Genomic DNA, 22526 nt, shown 5'->3' with positions numbered 1-22526 from the left:
TTTTTAGTAGTATCTATGTATGTACTTACATAACTTTATAATGTAATTTGGCATTTGAGGTACATAGATTGTAAAATAAAAATGTATTTCCGTAAACTAAAAACAATATTATAAATAAATGATCTTTAAAATTTCAAATATTGTCTTCAGAGTGCACGTCTAGCACTAGCCAAACGAGAGCACTAGCAAACATCATGGTTGGTGACGTCAGACTCCAGCCCGCGCTTTTGAAGTTGTTTGAAATGGTAAATTTGGGAGCGCAACTATTATCAGCTAATGTAAACTATTAATTATTAAGACGTAATAATTTAAACATAATATTTTTAAACATAAATTAACAATTTTATGCAAAAATATTTTTATGTGTAAGTTCCCTATTGTGAGTCCCTTCTATGAAAATATTATGTTTTCCATTGATACTTCACGATAGAAAATGCAAATTTGTTTAAATAAACACCAAATCACTGCAAGATCGCATAAAATAACATTTTGAGAAAAAAAGAAGATTTTTTGACCTTAAATATCTTATTTTTACGTCACGCAGAAGCTATATACCAATTTTCAGACAAATCGGAGATCCACAATTTTTTTTGCTCCAAAATTGAGTGATTTGAAATCACCCATACATATATAATTATTAATTGTGTGTCAAAAAATAACTATCTAAAATAAATTAAATTTATAACTACATAAAAATAATTGAAATTCATTAAATTTCATTTACATATCTTAACCGGTTTTAAAGTAATAAATAAATTTTCGATTTGTAAGAAAAAGTGCAACTGGGAAACGAAGCTTTTGCAGCCATACATTTGTAGAACAAAATGTCATTATTTTTTCATGCAGGAAAGTTTGTCGTACTTATTAAACATGGCTAATAATATTGTAAGTTACTTCCTGTTGACCTATAACCAACTCTAAAGGTACGTATCCACATGTGGGTGCTCCGTGCTTGGTGTAGCTGCTCAAATGGATACGGGCATGCGCTCCCCTACATATAAACCGCAAACCGGTTGAATCGAAGAGGGTGAGCGCCGAGCACCAACGTATCCACTATGTGGAGCTGCTACACCGAGCACGGAGTAGCCACGTATCGATACGTACCTTGGTATACCTTTCATGGAAATCTGGTGTAGTAACACCGATATATAAAAGTGGAAATAAACTCCTTTCGACTAATAATTATCGACCAGTAACAGTTCCACCAATATCAGTTAAAATGGAAAAATGAATAGCTAATAAATTGGTATCCTTTCAGAAAAAGCGTAATATTATTCCAGCCTCTCAAGACGGATTTCTGAAGAACCGTTCTGTAACTAGCAACCTCCTTCATTCTTTTAATGAATGGACTTTATCTTTGGACAGATATGAACCGATTGATATTATTTATATAGATTTTTCCTGTGCATATGATAAGGTACCTATCAACAAATTAATGCTAAAGCTAGAACATTACAGCGTGTGTGGTGAGTTGTTATTGTGGTTAGAAAACTTCCTCTCTGAAAGAAGTTGTTCGGTCAAAGTGGAAAATGACTGCAGTGTTCCACATCGACGGGTAAACTGCAAAACCTCGTAAGTCGATTTTTGGTCCATTATTACTTTTATACTTTGTTGGTTTATACTTTTACATATTTATCTTTTAAACTACAAAAGCTTTAAGTCAATATTTAAATTTAATGGTACTAGCGACATCTACAAAAACCTCGCAAGTAAGATTTTAAGTTACAAAACCTCTTGACAAAAAAAAAACAGTATTTCTGAATTTTACTTAATGGTAATGGAATCGTTACCTAAAAAGAACCCTACACACACAAAACGAATAAATTGAATCTTACATAAAGAAGCCAAAATGTTTTACGTCTCTCCTCTAAAGTTACATAAAACTGACTTACGAGGTTTTGCAGTTTAACCGTCGACATGCAGTAGCCAGTGGTGTCCCTCAGGGGTCAATATTAGGGCTGATTCTGTTTTTGCTGTACGTCTTCGATTTAACATGCAGATGGCAGTCAAAATCGGTTTCCTATGCCGACGATTTAAAGATATATTATTGTCCAGATATTGTAATACTCTTCAGAGTGACCTTATCCAGCTATCAGAATGGAGCATGAAATGGGCTATTCCAATAAATACGCATAAGTGTTGTGTCGTTCAATGTGGATATAATAATCCATATATACCATATTTTTTGGATGGAGTTCCTCTGAAATCGGTACAGGAAGTTAATGATTTGGGCGTTAAGTATGTATATTAATTTATTTTTATTTTGTTAAAATCTGTTTTTTATATTATATTATTTAGTTTAGGACCTACAATTATTTTGTACTTTGGGCCACATAAGCTTTGCTTTGGCTCAATATTATTGTATAATAATAATAATAATAAACGCACTTATGAATGAACATCTTTGCAAGACCATGCAGAAAGCTGTACTACTCTCGACGGCCATATGTGTACGAAACTTTTTGGGAGATACCTACTCCAGCATACCAAGTCACCTAGCGCTCGATAACACGGAAAGAGTCCCACCAGAGCTCAATCCTTTTGATACCGCAGGTATCTGGGATGAGTAATTTTTCCCCTTAGAGGGAGTGTGAGCCGTATGGCTAAATCTGAACGCAGTTAAAAAACAATGAGTACATTAACTGCATTACATTTAAATGTTTTTACCCCTTTTTCTTACCTTGTTGCACATGTACATTCGTTTGATGCGGGGATGGTAGAGTGGGATAAGTCATGGGTGGTCTAGTTTCTTTTGGTGATGGAGTATTCTGATTGCTGTTACTCTGGCTTGGGGGCGGAGTACTTCTTACTAATTTTCCATTGTTCTGATTCTTTCGTTTAGCTGGAGGAATATATTTACCTGAAAATTTATAAAATGCATAAAATATAATAATTTATGTACTTAATAAATGAAAAAATGTGGATAAGTGTGAATTTCACGATTGTCTTCAGCACAATGTTAAATTTCATGACAACTCTTTAAATAAAGCCATAAACTAGTTTGCATAGGTATAATGGTTGGATTGGAGCAAAACGAAATATGTTGTTTGGTTTTTCATGTTACTTTAAATAATTGATGGATTCGACCGTTACTTGATGGAAGTTCATTTTATCTCACAATAAAACACTGAAAAACGTTTGTTTTATACACTTCCACAAAATTTATTACAACTATGTTATTACTACAGCTGTTTCGGCATCACTTGAGAAAGGCACTTTGCCGAAACAGCTGTAGTAATAACATAGTTGTAATCAATTTTGTGGAAGTATATAAAACAAACGTTTTTCAGTGTTTTACTTTAAATATATGATATGCGTCGAAACATTGAGAGTTTGGAACTTTTACATTGAGTGGAAGTCTAGACCTTGACAAAAGCTACATATCATTAGAAGCCTTCGAAGCGGTGCTCTCACCGTATGCTCTATACTTTCATACATCCATAATTTAAACAACACCATGATCCAAGGTATGAAAAAAATTATGGAAGTCATGTGGACTATGAAAATCACAATCAAAAGTCGTATAGGGCATGTGATACGCAACTTAAACAACATCCACAGGGGTCAAATATCTCAGGGACATTAAAGCACGTAAAATACATATATTCGGAGCAATTGCCAACAAGGTCATGTGGCACCAACAGAAGAAGAATAAAGATCAAATATAAGATAATCAGCGTCTATTCGTTAACGCTGCTTGTCTTAGGACAAACTTTTAAGGTTTTGGAAATTAGAAGAACGAATTTCAACGAATAAACAGCCAGACTTAAGAAGAAATAGATATACAAAGGACACAAAGCTAGTACCTTCCATTTGTTTTTGAAATAGTTATACCAAGACAAGAATTATAGACTGGAGGTGAGACAAACAATTGGTCCTTACACGGCAGTCAACTCTCACTTATGGCTCCATGTGCCCACATCCCGATAACTGCATCGATCTGCGGACTTAACAAGTGAAGGTAACCATATATGGCGATATTTCCCTGGGTGATTAAAAAGGTATAAACAGTCCCCCATTACTGACCAAGGGCTTCGGGTGGATGAGTTTTAAAGTAATAGGGACAATCTTGTTCTGGGGCTGAGAAATTGGCCCCAAAGTCGGATGAACCAAAGAATGCAAAACCGCATTAGAATGCAGAAGGCAATGGGAAACCACTGCATTTACACTGCTTCAATTACAAACTGTTACTAATCGACAGGAGGTGAGAAACACATTACCACGAGGCCCATCAGGCGGCAAACATCTGGAAAAACCTCGTAAGAAATCCATCAGATAAGATCTAATTTGAGATTCTGCAGTTAAAATTGAGATAGCCAAGTGTGGAATAAGACAAATACTCAATAGGTAAAACAAATGTAATACAACTCTATGCCCCATTACAGACAAGAAGTATGATCATCATCCTCTTCTTCTTCTTTTTACGTAGACATGACTGTCTGTTTTTCAATGTGCCTCCAGTAAGTTGTCATTCCATCTTTTTCGTGGTCTTCCCACTGATCGTCTTCCTATTAGGGAACCGTCTCTCGCCGTCCTTACTACTCTATTTGTTGTCATTCGGCTTATGTGGTAGTTCCATTCTACTCTTCTGTTTTTCACCCAGTTATTAATATTGTCCACCTTGCATCTCCGTCATATACCTGCACTCTATCCCACAGTGTCTTACCATCGATTGTTCGCAGCGTCTTCATCTCTGCTGTCTCTAGCATTCTTTTTGTCTTTTCTGTATCAGGTCGTGTTTCTGCCGCGTATATCAATATTGGTCTGATGACTGTTTTGTAAATTCTGCCTTTCACTTCTTTTCCGATGTTTTCATTTCTCCATATTGTTTCATTCAGGCAAACTGCGGCTCTGTTCTTATTCACCTAATCTTCCACTTCTGTTTTGACCTTTCCATCGAACTAGATAGTGTGATGCCTAGATATTAAAACTCCATGACTTGTTCTATTATTTGACCCTCCAGCTCTAATTTACACCATTAGATCTGCTGTTATAACCATGCATTTCGTCTATTTTGGGGAAATTAACATGTTAAATTTTCTAGCAGTTAAATTAAATTCGTGCAGCATACGTTGTAAATCATCTTCACTTTGAGAGATTAGTATTGCGTCGTATGCATAGCTGATTATTTTAAGTTGTTTTTCTCCCATTTGGTATCCTTTTTTTTGTTCTTAGTTATTTTATTATTTCGTCCATGATCAGGTTGAGCAATAGAGGACTCAGGTAATCTGCCTGTCTTATCCCAGTATGATCATGATCAAGTAGATCATGAAATAGAAAAACCTGAACATGTTACAAAAATTAGACCAACATGAAATTACATATCCTGTAGGCGACTTCAACTCAAAAATCGGAGAGGATAGGACGGGTCAATCAGCAGAACCTTATGGTCTTTGAAACGCAAACTAACGAGGACATATATACTGTTTTAATTCTGTGAAGAGATCACTTCAAATGCTGGTATAACTGTCTTTATACAGGACCTTTTAAAGCAGAAAAATTATAAATATCCATACTTTCTTGTCTCGTTTTTGTACAAAAATTTGTAAATAATGACACTTATAAAAAATAACTTTTTATAATACCACGTTTTTATTATTTATAGGACACAATATAAAAAAAGTATTAATTATTTTTCAAATCAAAATGTAAACTTTAAAATCAAAAAGGATTTCTGATACCGGGAATCAAACCCGAGCCTCCTGGGTGAAAGCCAGAATCCTTGCCACTAGACCATATTGGATGTTAGGTACGGAGATAAATCCTTGGCATATAAGAAGAACTTGGATAAGTTACAGTTAACAGTAGACAGAAGTTAACAGTATTAAAATAACTATGATATTTTGGAATAATAAAACTCAATGAATCCCTGTAATAGCTGTTGAATGTTACATTGTCATCGTGTTCTGAGCTAGTCAGTGATCTATAGCTAGTCAGGAAGTATGTTTAAAATCGATTTTAAAGATTTTTCCCGGACAAAGAATAAGTGAAGTATATAAAACGTTTTAAAATAATATACCTACCCCGACAAACTTCGAAAACAACACAACATAAAATGCAAATGAGCTGTCATAAAAACTGACATCAATAATTTTTATCATCAACGGAGTACAGAAGCCAGAACAAAAATTCCCTCGAGCTGCCTTTCACAATTAAAGAACTAAATCAAGCCATGCATTCAATTAAGAAATGTAAGGCAGAGGACGTGGATTATATCTGAGTGGAACAAAAAAATTAGTCACCAAAATAGCTGAAAACACTACCATAACAATAGAGATGTTTATAGAAACTTATTACAATATTTTTAAGCATTTGTTAAACATTTTGCATATATAACAGTTTATAACTCTTTCTTACTACCAAATCAAGTGTAGGTTACGACTAACTTGTGCAGTGTTAACAATTCAAATTATACTAAGATAACTTAACTACTTGTAATAAATATCTTCTTTAGTTGTAAACAAAATTTCTTCTACATCCACAAACAACCAAAAACTCATAAATAAATTAATAGAACTTAGTTGTTTTGTAAGATGTAAGATTGACTTAATACATACCAGTACATATACGATTTGATATCAGTTCGTAACGTATATGCCGACAAACTTAACGATATTGGATTCAAAATAAACATACTTATCTGATAGTCTCACACCATATTTATTCTACATTTTCAAAACATAAATGTAGGAAAATTGAACATTTTAATATAAAATCGACTTACCATTGGTACTAGAATCCTGGTTTGGCCTGACAACACTGGCAAAAGCTGCCTCTTCATCGCCGTTTTCTAATTCTAACCTAGCTTTATGCTGAGGCTGATTTTCAATTTCATTCGCTATCATGTTAGCTTTCGCTTCTGCTTCTTTGTAATCGGCGCTGTCGCTTGTTTGGAGAGGTACTGTGTATCCTCTTAAAGACTGGTCGAAGGTACTCTGAACTCCATAATCTTGTTCGTTTTTTCTAAACATGTCATTAGCGTCCCAGCCGTTGGCTTGGTCAAGTTCTAGCTGTATGTCTGTACCTAAAGAAACATAATATAATCATAGTAACCAAGATATGCCAGCAGTATTAGTGTATTAATTAGAGCTGTAAATATGGCTAGGGCTTAAAAATGACAATTCCAAATCAAACACACTAACTTAACCTACACAATTCAAAATACAAATTATTCCATATTTTTGGTCTCAGTACTTTCTTGCATAATTATTACTTATATGTAACTTTCTACTTTTTGTTGTCTGTCTGCTACAAATATTTATTTTGTGTTTTCTTGGTTTTGTAAATTTCTTTTTATTGATGTGTTGTGCCGTACCATACTTCTTCAATATTCATTTCTTGATTTTGTACCTCAATTTCATATATTATGTCAATATTATATTCCTTCATCGTTCCGCAGGTCAATATTGAGTTGTTTCATAATTTAATAATTCTCTTTGTCTTGTTCTTGTTAATTATCTTGAAAAGAATTTTCTGCCTTTTGTTTTTAAAGTAAATGACGAATCGTGGTTTTCTCTACGAACACAGTTTATTTTGTGCCTCCTAAAATATGATATCATTATTTTGTTCCAACATAGTTGTGTACTCTTTACTACGATTCTAGATCAATTGCTCGAATGCAATTGCTCGAAAACGAGTTGCTCGACATGAAAACTGCTCGAAATACAAATTGCTTGAATAAAGTAGAACATTATATATTTATCCAAGTACTTATTCACAATAATGCAAAATATATACCTAAATATACATAAGAAAGATACTTTTAATATGACAAATTATGTAACATTCCATGCACCTACATAATCGCATAAATATTATTTTTTGTTGTTCATAATTGTTTATTAAACGCAATAACCTATCACCACTTATTTGCATTTTGCAATCCGCGATCTTCGATAAAATTAAGGTAATGATTTTAATCCTTCCCTAATACCTGAAAATTATCTTAAGCCCTATATCATAATGAGACTAAATCAAAATCGTTATTTTTCTTTTTAGTTCCAAAGTTCAAAGATTTAGATTTGTAATAAATATTTTTTCGGCATAAATTAATATACGATTATTTATGTAGAATATCACATAATTCGTCCTATTTAAAATATCTTTATGTCTATACAGTAGAACCCCGCAAATCCGAACTAATTGGGGGGACAGCCTGTTCGGATTCCGAAAAGTTCGGATTATCCGAAAGTTAGCCTTAACTAGTAGTTCAAAGCTTTCATTGTGATTTTGAGTAGCCAAACGTTCTCGCAAGAGTGTGGACAATATTTTTGGACTCAAGTTGACTACGAGAGAACCAAAGTAATTTGTGTTTAACCTGTATAAACACTTTATAAACCTATATATTAAAGTATAATATTTATTTTTAAGAAATTTTAAATGTCAAAGTCCTAGTAATCCTACATGTCCAATGTTCTGGATTTACTCTGTATAATAAACATATTTTTAAGTTTTTGTCTTGAATTTTTAAATTCTTTTCACTTTCCGTTGGTTCGGATTTGCCGAAAGTTCGGATTCGCGGGGTTCGGATTTACGGGGTTCTACTGTATTTTGTATTATTATGAATAAATATTTAGGTATATAATTTTCTTTTATATTCGAGCAATTTGTACCTATTTCGAGCAATTTTTATGTCGAGCAATTAGTTTTCGAGTAATTGATTTCCAGCAATTGATTTCGAGCAATTGCATTCGAGCAATTGACCGGCTACCCTTTACACACATCAAAAATGTCTAAGGAACACAAAGTTTATATCTTTGCCATGATGATCGCCAACATTCGTCATGAATAGGCATAAAGAAGAAGACATACCTTTAGAATGCATGATTAGTCAGCCAAAGTGCACTAATTTAATGAACACCTACCGTGCTTAAAATTAAGTTATTAATTTTATTTTAAGACAATAGGATCCATTCCTGTGTAAGATGGCCCTGAAGACCTTGTTTAATATGAACATTGGAAACGAAAGAGGAAACGAATTATGATATGATATTAACAGACATAACAAAGAGCAACACAAAAATGAAAACACTGAAAATATCAACGTGGAATATCAGAAGTATCAACGACAAAGAACGAGAACTCATACAGGAATTTGAAAGTTACAAATTAGACATCCCAGCAGTAATAGAATTAAAAAAGAAAGGTCAGGGAACAATAGAACAAGAAGGTGGGCATTTACTGATTTACAGTGGATTTACACCCCTTCCCGGGGGTGAAACATATACGTCCAAAATAAGTCAGGAGATGGATAAACTGACTAATTTTAAGCAACTTTTGTTCTATAGTTTTTTCATTAAGTCAATACTTTTCGAGTTATTTGCGAGTGAATATGTTCATTTATTTTTAATAAGATAACCACATTTTTAGACGGTTTAGTGCAAATAACTCAAAAAGTAAGTATTTTTCGAAAAAAAAAACATTCTTAGCAAAAATATAAATATAAAGTCAGAAAAGTTAGCTACCTGGGACACATAATGAGAAACGAAAAATACCGCCTCACGCAACTAATCATCCAGGGTACGATTGAAGGAAAACGGGGTCCCAGTAGGCGCCAGATTTCATGGCTTATCATCATGGCTAATATCAGAGACTGGACCGGTCTTGATTCAACATCTTTGTTTAGAGCCGCATTGGACAGAAACAGATTTGCCAGTGTAGTCGCTAACCTCCACTTAAGGAGAAAGCATCACAAGAAGCAAAAATATAGCTTGTAAGAAAGTGAAAAAATGGTGTACATATTAGGTATTTAGACCTAGTAGCAGCAATGTTATAGCTAATGAAAAATAGGTTCATATTCGTCAAATTCCAAATCGAATATTTTAACGTGAAGTAACTTTTTTTAAAGTATTTAAAAAAACTTTATTTTTGTTTTATAAAAAATTTCTAGCATCAAAAGTAAACAAGTTACGCTCAAAATAAAGTTGGTCCCCTATTTTTTTTGTAAAACAATCGGAAAAATCACCCCCTTAGTAGCATCTCAAAAATGAACTTAATCCTTACCACTTCACAAGTTGTTTACTTCACTTTACTCGTGTGTATTGTTTATATGATTTGTAAGTTTCTTTGTTTCAAAATCCTTATTTCTGAAAGGGCTGTAGTTGAAAGGGCTTGAACGAATCAGTAATCACGAGTGTATGCACATGTTGAACAGCCATATCTTAACCAATTTTTGTCTTACATACATACATCATACCTAATCGAAAACCTCTTATACCCGTAGGTGTTGAGTATTAATTTTTTGTCTTACAGAAAAACAAAAAAATATTCAGAAATGCAAATCCGACTTTTTTTTTACTGTTTGAGATTTTTGAAATTTCGAATAATTTTAAAGTTATTTTGAAAAAAAAAGCATTTTTTTCAAAATTAAAATTTTTAAAAGTTTTACTTTAAAACCAAATTTTTTCAAAAATAAGCACTTTGAATCGACGAAACTTACAGAACATAAGTAAAGCAACTTGTGAAGCGGTAACGATTAATTTCATTTAAGTTGCATTAGGGGTGATTTTCACGATTTTTTTTGCAAAAACAAAAGTACCAACTTTATATTGAGCGTAATTTGCTTACATTTACCTTTTTTTTTTTTCATTTTTTTACAGACTATATTTTTGCTAAAGAATGTATTTTTCTTTAAAATATTTACTTATTTTTTGAGTTATTTGCGAAGAACCGTCTAAAAACGTGGTTATTTTGTTGAAAAATGAACATATTTTCACTCGCAAATAACTCGAAAAGTCTTGACTTAACCTTCGGAGTACGGAGATTATTTGACTTACTTAGATTACGATGATGGGTCAAGCGTGTCCCATTCCCATTTTATTTATAAGGATGTTTTAAATAGTCAGTATTAATAAACAGTATCTTTAATTCAACAAAAAACAAACAAACATAACAATTATAATCATAAATTGTATTTAAATTTTTTAAGATGGTTTCCCATGGGCATATACTAGTTCGCTCCGGCGGCTAGATTTTAATACCTTACAGAAAACGGGCATAGATAAATTCGCTCCGGCCATATATTTGAATACGTATACCCGTAAACAGAGACGGCTGCGATTTACGTGTACCTACAAACATATTGAAAATAATCTTCGAAATCCGAAGACCGGGTCAGGACTGACCCGGCATCATAGATGTTACGTAGAGGAAAAACGGTAATTTGCATGTTCACGAGTTACATACGAAAAAATAGATTGAAACAAATAAGGAGAACTTACGATCAATCGGATTTGTAAAAAAATTATTTCATAAAATATTAAGAAATAAGTGAATTTCGGGTCACGCTTGACCCAGTCTTCGTACTCCGGTTAAGGAAGGAACTCTATAGAATAAAAGTTGCTTTGAAAAAACTCTATAGAACAAAAGCTGCTTAGAATTAGTCAGTTGATCCATTTCTGGACTTTTATTATTCCAGATTTAGCGATACGGCCCACACTCCCTCAAAGGGGAAAGTTCATTGATCCCAAATATACAATGCCGATTCACAGTGCATGTACAATTCTAAAGGCTGTTGTTTTAAAATTCGTGTTTGCACACCACGTAACTTTCTTGGAATATTAGCTCCACCATCGTAACATTGCCCACGAAGATTTGAAATATCTAGCAATCTGCGAGTTTACATATAACTACGTATTTTTTATGGGAAATAAGCCACAATTTTACTAAAAAATGAATTTATTAACGTTTCGAAGCCCAAATCGGGTTTCGTTGTCAAAATACAAAATACTATTAAAATAAAACAAACATGTTGTTGCTAAGTAAAAAAATTCTTCTAATAATTTATTTAATCTGACTCATTTATATTGGTAATTCAGACGTATATTATACATTTTAAAGTAGAAGACTTTAAAATGATATCGCCAATATTTATGAGTTGCGTTCCTGGGACGACTTTACTAAAAGATAGTTCATTCGATTACATGAAATCAATCCCAACTCTGAGATCTATTCTATCTAAAACTAAACCTAACAATGAACAAGAAAGAACAAAGAATTGCATTTATAGAATACCTTGTGAATGCGAACAATTTTATTTAGGTGAAACATCAAGACCATTAAACGTTAGAATAAGTGAACATCAGTCTTATATTAAAAACAGAGAATTTGATAGATCTCAGATATGTCAACACGCATGGGATAATGAACATAGAGTTCAGTGGAGAGATTCAAGCATAGTCCTGAAAGAATCAGATAGTAAAAAGAGAAAAATCAAAGAAGCGGCTCTAATTATGCTAAATGAAACCAATTGTGTCGCAAATTCCTCGGTAGAATGTAGTAATAGGATGTGGTTACCCATACTGAAAGAGGAAGTCAATAGAAAGAAAATACCACGATTAGTAAGTCAATAACATATCGAGTTAGTACAAATTTTATATTTTAGTATTACTTATTGTATATCTATGTAATATTAATATTATTTATAATTTAAACATATTAAAGTCAGAATTTGGTATTAGTTTTTTGAAGGTAGATTAAATGTAAGACCAAATACTTACGATGTCGGGATAGTATCACGAGGTTTTTTCCTGGTTTTCCCTCGTGATTTACTATGGAATCTCTAACGCGAGAATTTTACTGTCATCGTTGCATTTGGTTGTCTTTTTAAAGACAGATCACATGCTATGATTTTTTTGCGACGGATATTCTTGAGTTGGGATTGATTTCATGTAATCGAATGAACTATCTTTTAGTAAAGTCGTCCCAGGAACGCAACTCATAAATATTGGCGATATCATTTTAAAGTCTTCTACTTTAAAATGTATAATATACGTCTGAATTACCAATATAAATGAGTCAGATTAAATAAATTATTAGAAGAATTTTTTTACTTAGCAACAACATGTTTGTTTTATTTTAATAGTATTTTGTATTTTGACAACGAAACCCGATTTGGGCTTCGAAACGTTAATAAATTCATTTTTTAGTAAAATTGTGGGTTATTTCCCATAAAAAATACGTAATTATAAAAATGCCACAAGGAAATAGCTTCAGAACAACATTTACATATAACGCTTGACAATGTCTTTAGTTAAATCCTGCACCACTACTAATCTTAAAAAATCTTCTTTTAAACAGTACTTCTCTTTGTCTACATACCGTACACATAATGTTAATTGTTCATTGGAGTTGATGTCAGTTGTTTCATCTACCAAAATAGAAAAATACTTGCTTCGCTTAACCGCTTCAACAATTTTTTTCTCAATAACAGTGCCACACAGTCTATGAGCTCATTATTTTTGAGATGGTGTTCCAGAATATGATCACGTGCATCAACTCTGTATTTAAGAAATTCCCTTAAGTTCCCTTCGTTTGAATTATTGATTGGTTCAGACGGTTCCATTTCCAAATCAATAGAACCATCATTTATGTGCCCTCTTAAAGGAATGTTTTGTCGACCGCACAAAAATATTGCTTTTACAATCGAAACAAGTTTCATTCGATTTTCGTTTACTGTTTTTGCAACTTCATTATTCAATTGAAACGATAATGTTTTCTGTCATACTTTCAGACATTTTTTTTAAGTTGCTACATTGTAATTGAGTCGTTTTGTGACAGTTATTATCAGAATGGCTCCTTATTATTTTACACGCTTTCTTGAGTTTCCGAAGTGACTTAGTAACTACACACACAGCATTAAGCACCTTCACCTTTCTTGCTGTAAGATAGCCACGGGAATTTATTTAACCACATAAGCTGGAATTGTCCTGAGTATCCCGATTCTAATGTCTTTGGAAAGCTGTATTCACTGGAATCCAAGGATCAGTTAGGTCACGCTATTTTAACTCGACACTGCACTTTTCGTTACCCACAAAGCAACCGATATCGTTATAATTAGGGGCTGCCGAACCTATATCACACGTAACTGATTCTGGTGAAAATATATTTACATCAATACTGCAGTGTCCGACACCTGACGTTAACATAAGCCTATTATTACCATCGGCAACATTAGTAGACCGAGATCTTACTTCAGAACATGGCCTTTTCCAACTCTAGGTGTTAAGGCCATTCCTTCTAAAACATAACGGTGAATATCCTCTCCCTCAAAAATTTCTTTCTACACGTAAACGTTTACGTGCAGAAAGCCCAGATCAAAAATTCTGTTCACCTGTTATCGAGCCGATAGACAAACCGGACACCCCCTGGGTGGCAGTTAAGAAGCTAAACAATAAAACGATTAACTTGTGGTCATTCTTTTCTTCAGTGGGATTATGGGTAGGTAATTAGAGTGTACATTGTAAATTATTGTAGAAACGTGCAAAGTTATATTTTCGAGAACAATATTAATTTAGATTTCAAATTTTTAAATAAAACAAAATTAGATAGGTACAGTGTACAGCATGATATTTTTAGGTCACGGTATTGCCGAGTTGGGATTTTTTAAATATAATGTCATATTTTCTTTTGTTTTTAGGTCATTTTTTTTAGGACAAATTGGCTGTCTTAATTTAAACGTTGATTAGGGCTTGGAAATGCAATACATTTTTGTGAAATGTTGAGAATGTGGCGACACGATACTCTTGCCTCTTGACATATCGTAGACATATAAGTCTTTGTGACTTTATTATTTTAACTATATAGGATTTGGTTGGTTATATAATTCTTTCAATTCTTGGTTGGTTTTCACTGTCTAAAGTTCTCTGGTGCCATCCTTAACTGCTCCATATATTTCTCTAAGAATTCTTCTTTCTGCGATTTTTAAGTTTTGTTATTGTCCATGTTTCACAGGCATTCGTCATTTAGGTCTTATTACAGAATGGTAGATGCTTATTTTCGTACAACTAGATACATAATCTAATTTCAATATTTTTTTGTAACGCAAACCAACAACGATTGGCACTTTGTATTTTGTTGTTAATCATTGTTTATGAGTAATGTTATTATCAGATGTGATCGTAGCTCCCAAATGTTTAAACTGATGAACCCTTTCCTTTCAAAGTTGTTCTGGTGCATTGTAACGTTTTGCCCTATTCTGTCTCGCTGCCCCGTTCATGTTGTAGCTATATATTTTGTTTTATCCTCATTTATTCCTCGGATTGTTTTGCGGAATTTCTCAGTCTAATAAAGTATTCCTTGACACTGATCGTTGTATTTCCTACTACTATATCTATATAATCGCCTAATCGGTGAAAGCTAGTATAACGCGAAGCACTTTTGTTATAGGTATTGTTATATTTCTATTTGATATGAAAATTAAAATTTGATAATTATAAACAGAATTCAATTTAATATAAAATATTTTCAATTTTCTCAACCACGGGCATATAAATTTAGAACAACCTGTATACAACAAATTGTTATGTTTAATTTTAAGAAGTGATTAGACGAAGCTTACGAAACTCGGGACAATGCGCTTAGAATAAACAAAGGGAAAAGCGCGTACCATTATCGTTGTTCGCGGAAGGTTCGATCATTAGCCTATGCTAAATAAGACTCAGTTGAAAAAAGATAATAGGTCATTATCGTTGTTCGCGGAAGGTTCGATCATTAGCCTATGCTAAATAAGACTCAGTTGAAATAGAGAATAGGTCATTAAAATTTGTAAATAGTAGAAAGTAATTTTAGAATGGGAATTAACTATTTCTTTTTTGAAATCCATTAAGCATATTTAGAAAGATTAAAAATTGGTTTTGAGGAAGACTGCGAATGAGAGTTGGTGGTGGAAGGTTGATTTGTGAATCTGGAAGGGATATTTAGAAAGTAGGGGAATGAATGACAAATATAGATCAGAATGTTTTGAGCTGTCGAGAAGTGAAGTCCAGTAGTAGACGGTAGTGTACGGAGAGTGAGAAAGCCGGTATAGTTCCGTGAGTGTGGAGTATCTATCGTGGAACGAGAGGTAGGCCAGGTCGAGAGTAAAGAACCTCCTTGAGCCAAGAGTGTCCCGGTAGCTGATTGAAGTTTCGAAAAAGGTAGAAACACGGCATCACGACAGAAGCAGGAACGGGAGCTATACGAGCTAGTTTTCAAAGGAGAACATTACTGGAAGCCAGGACGAGGTTTTGATCGCAGCCAAGGATAGCAGGAAACGGGTCTTGTGTGAAGACATTCTCAGTTCACCAGAAAAAGGTCAGTCTCATTTGTTTGGACATGAATGTATGGGTTTTTCGTATTAAATACCACATTTAAAATTGAAGAACATAATCAATAATATCAGAAAAGCTTCATCAAACTTAAATAGAATTGTTGCTAATAAATCCTAATAGTTAAATGTTAATAAAAACTTTCAATTGGAAACCAAAAGGAAATAAGATTCCCATGTGTAAATGTTATGTTTAAGAATAATAAGATATAGCAAATATTAAGCAGTGATTGCCATTTAAATAAAATAAACCATATTTTGATTATAATTGTAACCCATATGTGTGTATTATTTTACTCTTTTCTTTCCTATCCCGATTAGGAACCATTGAGAAATACTTAGAAGCCACGTAAGTAAGTAATTAATTTTATAAAAAGCCCTGAGATTGAAAACATATTGATATGTGATCTGGTAAATTAATTAGATTATTATAAATGCATTGATTAAATTAAATGACATATAAGAATATTATCTCATATCAATAATCAAGATCACATCAGTATATAATGTGAGGATAATGTAATATAATGCGAGGAGTGTTTCTGTGCTCGTTTTCCTCGCAATACGCTCCAAAGAGATACTGAAGGGAAGTGAGGATAAGTTATCTCCCTGTTTGAGACCACCGTTGATTGTAAAGAATGTCGACTATTTTCCTTCAATTCTTACAGCACTCATAACTCCGTCTACATATATATGCTTTTGTGATATTTATCAATTTCTTTGGTATTCCTAGTTCTACCATGGCATTTCACAGTTCCACTCGTATACTACTATCATATGCCTGCTTAAAATCTATAAAAAGCTGGTGTAGTGTCTTGATGCATTCCCAGTATTTATCCATTAACTGCCTAGAGGTATAGCACAAACTATACCTCTATAGTTTGTGCAATCCATCTCATCATTTATCACCCTTTTTGTGTATCGGAATGATAACACTCTCCTTCCAGGAGGTTGGTAATTGATCTTCTTTCCAGTTTGGCAAATCAGCTTACGAAAGGCATGTGTGTCTCCTCTATTTTTCAAACATTTTGCAGATACAGTGTTGGTTCCTGCGCTTTGTGGTTTTTATGTTTATGGATAGCTCTAGAGTCTTCTTCGATTGTAGATTCTTCTACTATGGGTTCTGCCGTAGAATAAACATATTCCTTTCAGGTTCCAGCTGACATGCTCCCAAAATTATGTCTATGAAGCATAGCCTATAATAATTATGATTAAAATTAATTTGAAATCTCTGCCTACATAACTGCTGGGCGAATTGAAACAGATAATGAATTTAGGAACATGAAATATACATGAAATCAATAACAAACATGAACTGATAGTTAAAGATATGGAAAATATAAAATTGAATATAATATATTAAATATATGTTAAAGACTAAGTTTTCACTCTAATCTAATGGCATATAAAACAACATAATGTTACTCTACATCCCACCAGAATGAAAACATATGAAATATATGTTCTCACGGAAACAGAAAACTGCTAAGCAAGGTGATTACATTGAATCAATAGACGACGAACTGAACTCCTTATATGTGGCACCAAAAGCTAATTCGACTCATTACAAAGATTGTTAATATGTGTATAAATGGATACCCCGTTCCCAGCTAATGGAAAGCGGCATAAATTTCCTCAATGTACAAAACAAAGAAAAGCAAAAAAAAAGCTATAGGAAGCCTTTCTCTGGAACAAGAAAATAACAGAAAAGATATAATTTAATATCTATGAAACTGGTAAAAAGCATGCTTTTATACGATTGTGAAATGAGGCGATTAACAGAGAGAAATATAAGAAAGACAGAAGCCGCGGAAATGGATGTAATAAGACGAACGCTAAGTACTTCGCTAAGGTCTGGAAATTAACACAGAAAAACAAAAATAATGGCTCAGAGGAGAAGAAATATAATCCCACAAAACATACATGAAGATGACATTGAAACGGTTGAAAAGTTTACATACCTGGGAGTAGAAATTGAATATATGCCGACGGATCAGAAGATGGAGAAATACGGAAGAGAATAACGCAGGCAAACAGAGCTTATTTTGCCCTCTCCCATATAGGTCTGGATCCCGCGTATGAAAAAAAAGTTGATTAATAGCAAGCTGAAAATTTGTTAATAGCTTAAGGGTGTCTAGTCAGATAAACTTTGATATATGGAAACACTGGAACAGGGGCAGTTTTAATTGTGGAACAGGTTAAAAATTTGGAACGGTCACACCACGAAAACGGCACATTTATTTTGTCCGACAGAACAGACTTAAACTCTCTGAACAGAGATTAAACTCTCATGAAAAAATCAGACTGCTATTTATCACTTGTCATAATTCCTGTCATTTGACATATTCTACATGTTCCACTCATTAAAACGCCTATTTGGTGATAAACAGCAGTCTGATTTTTGCATGAGAGTTTAATCCCTGTTCGAAGAGTTTAAGTCTGTTCTGTCGGACAAAATACCTGTGCCGTTTTCGTGATCTGACCGTTCCAAATTTTTAACCTGTTCCACAATTAAAACCTCCCCTGTTCCAGTGTTCCCATACATCAAAGTTTGTCCGACTAGACACCCTTAAGCTATTAACAAATTTTCAGCTTGCTATTAATCAACTTTTTTTTCATACGCAGGATCCAGACCTAATATATTTCGGTCTACAACTGTCCACCGAAATACAAGGATCAGAATCTATAAAACCTTAATTCGACCAATAACATGCTATGGAAGTGAAACCTGGGTCCTGTAAGAAACATCCAAAAACAAGCTCGACACACTCGAAAGGAAAGTACTGAGGAGGACACTAGGACCTGTGAGGGAAAATGGAATCTTCAGAAGTAGATACAACAACGAGCTTTCTCAACAAGGAAACACCCCTGTCAGACTTCATTAAAATACAAAGATTGCAATGGACCGGACATGTGATAAGAATGGGAGAGGATAGGCGACCAAAAAGAGCACAGAATACTAGAATGCAGGGAAGGAGACCGGTTGGAAAGCCAAGAAAGCGCTGGGAAGACATAGTAAACAGCGACGCACAAGTCCTTTTAGGAGTCCGTCTATGGAGAAGAGCAGCCACAGACAGGCAAGGGTGGAGGCAAAAAATAAAGGAGGCCAGAGTTTAAGTCTGTTCTGTCGGACAAAATACCTGTGCCGTTTTCGTGATCTGACCGTTCCAAATTTTTAACCTGTTCCACAATTAAAACCTCCCCTGTTCCAGTGTTCCCATACATCAAAGTTTGTCCGACTAGACACCCTTAAGCTATTAACAAATTTTCAGCTTGCTATTAATCAACTTTTTTTTCATACGCAGGATCCAGACCTAATATATTTCGGTCTAAAACTGTCCACCGAAATACAAGGATCAGAATCTATAAAACCTTAATTCGACCAATAACATGCTATGGAAGTGAAACCTGGGTCCTGTAAGAAACATCCAAAAACAAGCTCGACACACTCGAAAGGAAAGTACTGAGGAGGACACTAGGACCTGTGAGGGAAAATGGAATCTTCAGAAGTAGATACAACAACGAGCTTTCTCAACAAGGAAACACCCCTGTCAGACTTCATTAAAATACAAAGATTGCAATGGGCCGGACATGTGATAAGAATGGGAGAGGATAGGCGACCAAAAAGAGCACAGAATACTAGAATGCAGGGAAGGAGACCGGTTGGAAAGCCAAGAAAGCGCTGGGAAGACATAGTAAACAGCGACGCACAAGTCCTTTTAGGAGTCCGTCTATGGAGAAGAGCAGCCACGACAGGCAAGGGTGGAGGCAAAAAATAAAGGAGGCCAGGGCTCAATTTGGGCTGTAGTGCCGTAATTTCGAAACGGGAGAGGATAAGAAATGAAGAAATTAGAGCACGCATGAGAATACAAGGTACAGTCATGGATGACAGACAAAGAAAGCAGCTCAAATGGTTCGGAAATGTCCAACGAATGAAAAACAGTAGACTCCCGAAACAAGTAATTGCATTGTCACCTACAGGAATACAGAAGAGAGAAATACCTAAGAGAACATGGATGAAAAAAATAAGAAACTCAATGAGCCCCAAATCCAAAGAACTTAGAGAAGATCAATGGAACAGCCGAATTGAATGAAAAATGGGATCGGATAACCTCGAAAGACGTTCTAAACGGATTATGCATATCATATTATACATGATAATACATATAATGAAAAAGTTTATACAAGTAACACGTATTCTAAGAATTTGAGTAGCATCATGAGCAAGATCGATAAAATGAAATTACATTTATAAATATAGAATTGTGTAGTGTTTCTTTAGAGGGTGTTTTGAAATAAAAATTATAATAAAAATTTTGTCAAAAGTCTAAATAATCTTTGTCCCTTCATAAGCACTAATTCGTTTTCCTACCTGTAATAACATTATTGATAATCCTACCGACAGGGTTTCTTTACCTGCTAGCTGGCCGCGGGCTGGATATCGACAACAAGGACAGAATGACGGCCGAAAGAGATACCTTTTAGCAAAACTTTGAGATTTTTAAAAAAGTTTAAACAAAATAGCTGCTTTGTGTTACACTTTATGTTAAAAACAAAAACAGATTCGGAAAGTGGGAAAAACTCTCTAGTGCCGTATTTAAATTTAAATTTTTTTACGTTAATTTTAAGCAAAAAAGTTTAAAAAAAACATATTGTTTAAACAATTTAATAATTGAAAAGCAAATAGTGCACTAGAACTTTTTAATACCTTTCATATAAAAAAAGAATTATCTCAATATCTGCCATAGTTTTTGCGTTATTTTGTTTAAACTTTTACATTGGAATTTAGCTATGCTCAGAATCGTGAGGAACAGCCTTAAGATTAACCTTTCTACGTGTTTGCGTTTTAAAATATGGTTTTTGTTATTATTTGAATTGAGAAAGATATATATCCGTTGTTTATGGTTCCATCGGTACCCAAACAAATGCGCCTGCAGTTTATTTTTCAGAGAAGGCTGCTTTTACTGGATTTTATGGCTTCTTTCAATTCTTTGGAAGCGGTTGTCGTGTATATTTAATGTTCTACTGATCGCTTGAAGTTTAGAGTTCACAGAAAAAGTAATAAAAAAATACTTATGGACTAAATGCAATAGGGGAGTCCATAGACCCGTTGACCTCCCTCTGTATCCGCGCCTGATGGAGGTGTTACTTTTCTTCTCAAATTAACAAAAAAAACTCATAGCAAGTGAGAATCACTTTTCAAATTTTATTAGTTTTAGTTAACCGGTTACTTTAGGTAACCGTTCAAATAGACAGAGAAATATATTGCAGGATTGGATTTAAATATTTAAGAACAACTATAGGTGTTATCGATTTATTAATATTATTGTTATATATTGTTATACTAAAATATTATAGCTACAAACAATATTAAGGCTAGTAGAAGTTAACAAATAAAAAATAATGGACTCAGATACATCGGATGAAATCAAAAAAAGAGGCAGAGAAGGAGACGATGGGACATTCAACGAAAGTAAAAAAACGGCTAGAACTGCAATTGATAGCCATAACCAAGAAAAGAAGCTAGATCAAATAATTAGAATGATGCAAGATCTAACTGAAGAAACAAAAAATCTAGCAGCAGAAGTCAAAGATATAAAAGAAGACCAAAGGGAGTACTGGAAAGAATTAAGAGAACTCAGAGACGAAATAGAAAAGGTCAAACAGGCAAATCAAAAGTCACAAATCGAGAAGGATGAAATGAAGAAAGAACTGAATGACACGAAGCTACGACTAGAAAAACTAGAAAAAGAAAGGAAAGCCAACAACGTCATAATACAAGGTTTGCAAATTGATACAAACGACAGGGACATACTCAGGCAGACCATAGGTAATTTCATGGAAGCAGAAATGAATATTAAGGTTAAAATTGATGAAGTAATAAAATTAGGAGAAAAAACATGTTTAGTTAAGCTACCGAACCATCATGAGAAAGAAACGGTTATGAAAAACAAAGCGAAACTACAACATGCAAAAGACAGGAAAGTGTTCATCAACAACGATATGACCAAAGAAGATTTGCAAGTACAGAAAAAAATAAGACAAGTTGGCCATGAAGAAGCAAATAAGGGTAAAAATGTAAAAGTAAAAATTTAATAAGCTAATAATAAATGGGAAAACAATGAAATGGAATAAAAACAGTAACCAGCTAGAGGAAAGTCCAGAAGGGAATCCAAAAAACTAGCACCTGAAAAAAACCCACAAACACTTCACAAACGATGACGGATATGGCAAAGAAAAAGGCAGTGAATAAAAATGCAAGAAATAGAGCGAACACAACTGACAAGACCGAAATTGACACAAGAGAAACCGTAGCCATTGGAGCATGGAATGTAAGAACCTTATATGAAAACGGCAGATTAGAACAAGTAGGCCAAGAAATGGATAATTACAAGTTGAAATTTATTGGTTTAAGCGAAACACACTGGAACGGCAGCGGATC

At 33.9% G+C, this 22526-nt stretch overlaps 1 protein-coding gene across 2 annotated transcripts in view; it reads right to left on the bottom strand.

Annotated features, from left to right (window-relative positions):
- Positions 1 to 22526, bottom strand: part of LOC126881348 (ataxin-2 homolog) — a 150079-nt gene that overhangs the window by 53221 nt on the left and 74332 nt on the right. For both annotated transcript variants that reach the window (XM_050645590.1, XM_050645591.1), the window contains exons 4-5: positions 6725 to 7024; positions 2681 to 2860 (exon numbers count right to left, since the gene is read on the bottom strand). In XM_050645590.1, coding sequence (XP_050501547.1) covers positions 2681 to 2860; positions 6725 to 7024 — 480 coding nt within the window. The remainder of the gene's footprint in view (positions 1 to 2680; positions 2861 to 6724; positions 7025 to 22526) is intronic.

Source organism: Diabrotica virgifera, chromosome 3, assembly GCF_917563875.1.
Source record: "Diabrotica virgifera virgifera chromosome 3, PGI_DIABVI_V3a".
Lineage (NCBI taxonomy): Eukaryota > Metazoa > Arthropoda > Insecta > Coleoptera > Chrysomelidae > Diabrotica > Diabrotica virgifera.
This window is presented reverse-complemented; position numbering and strand designations above follow the sequence as displayed.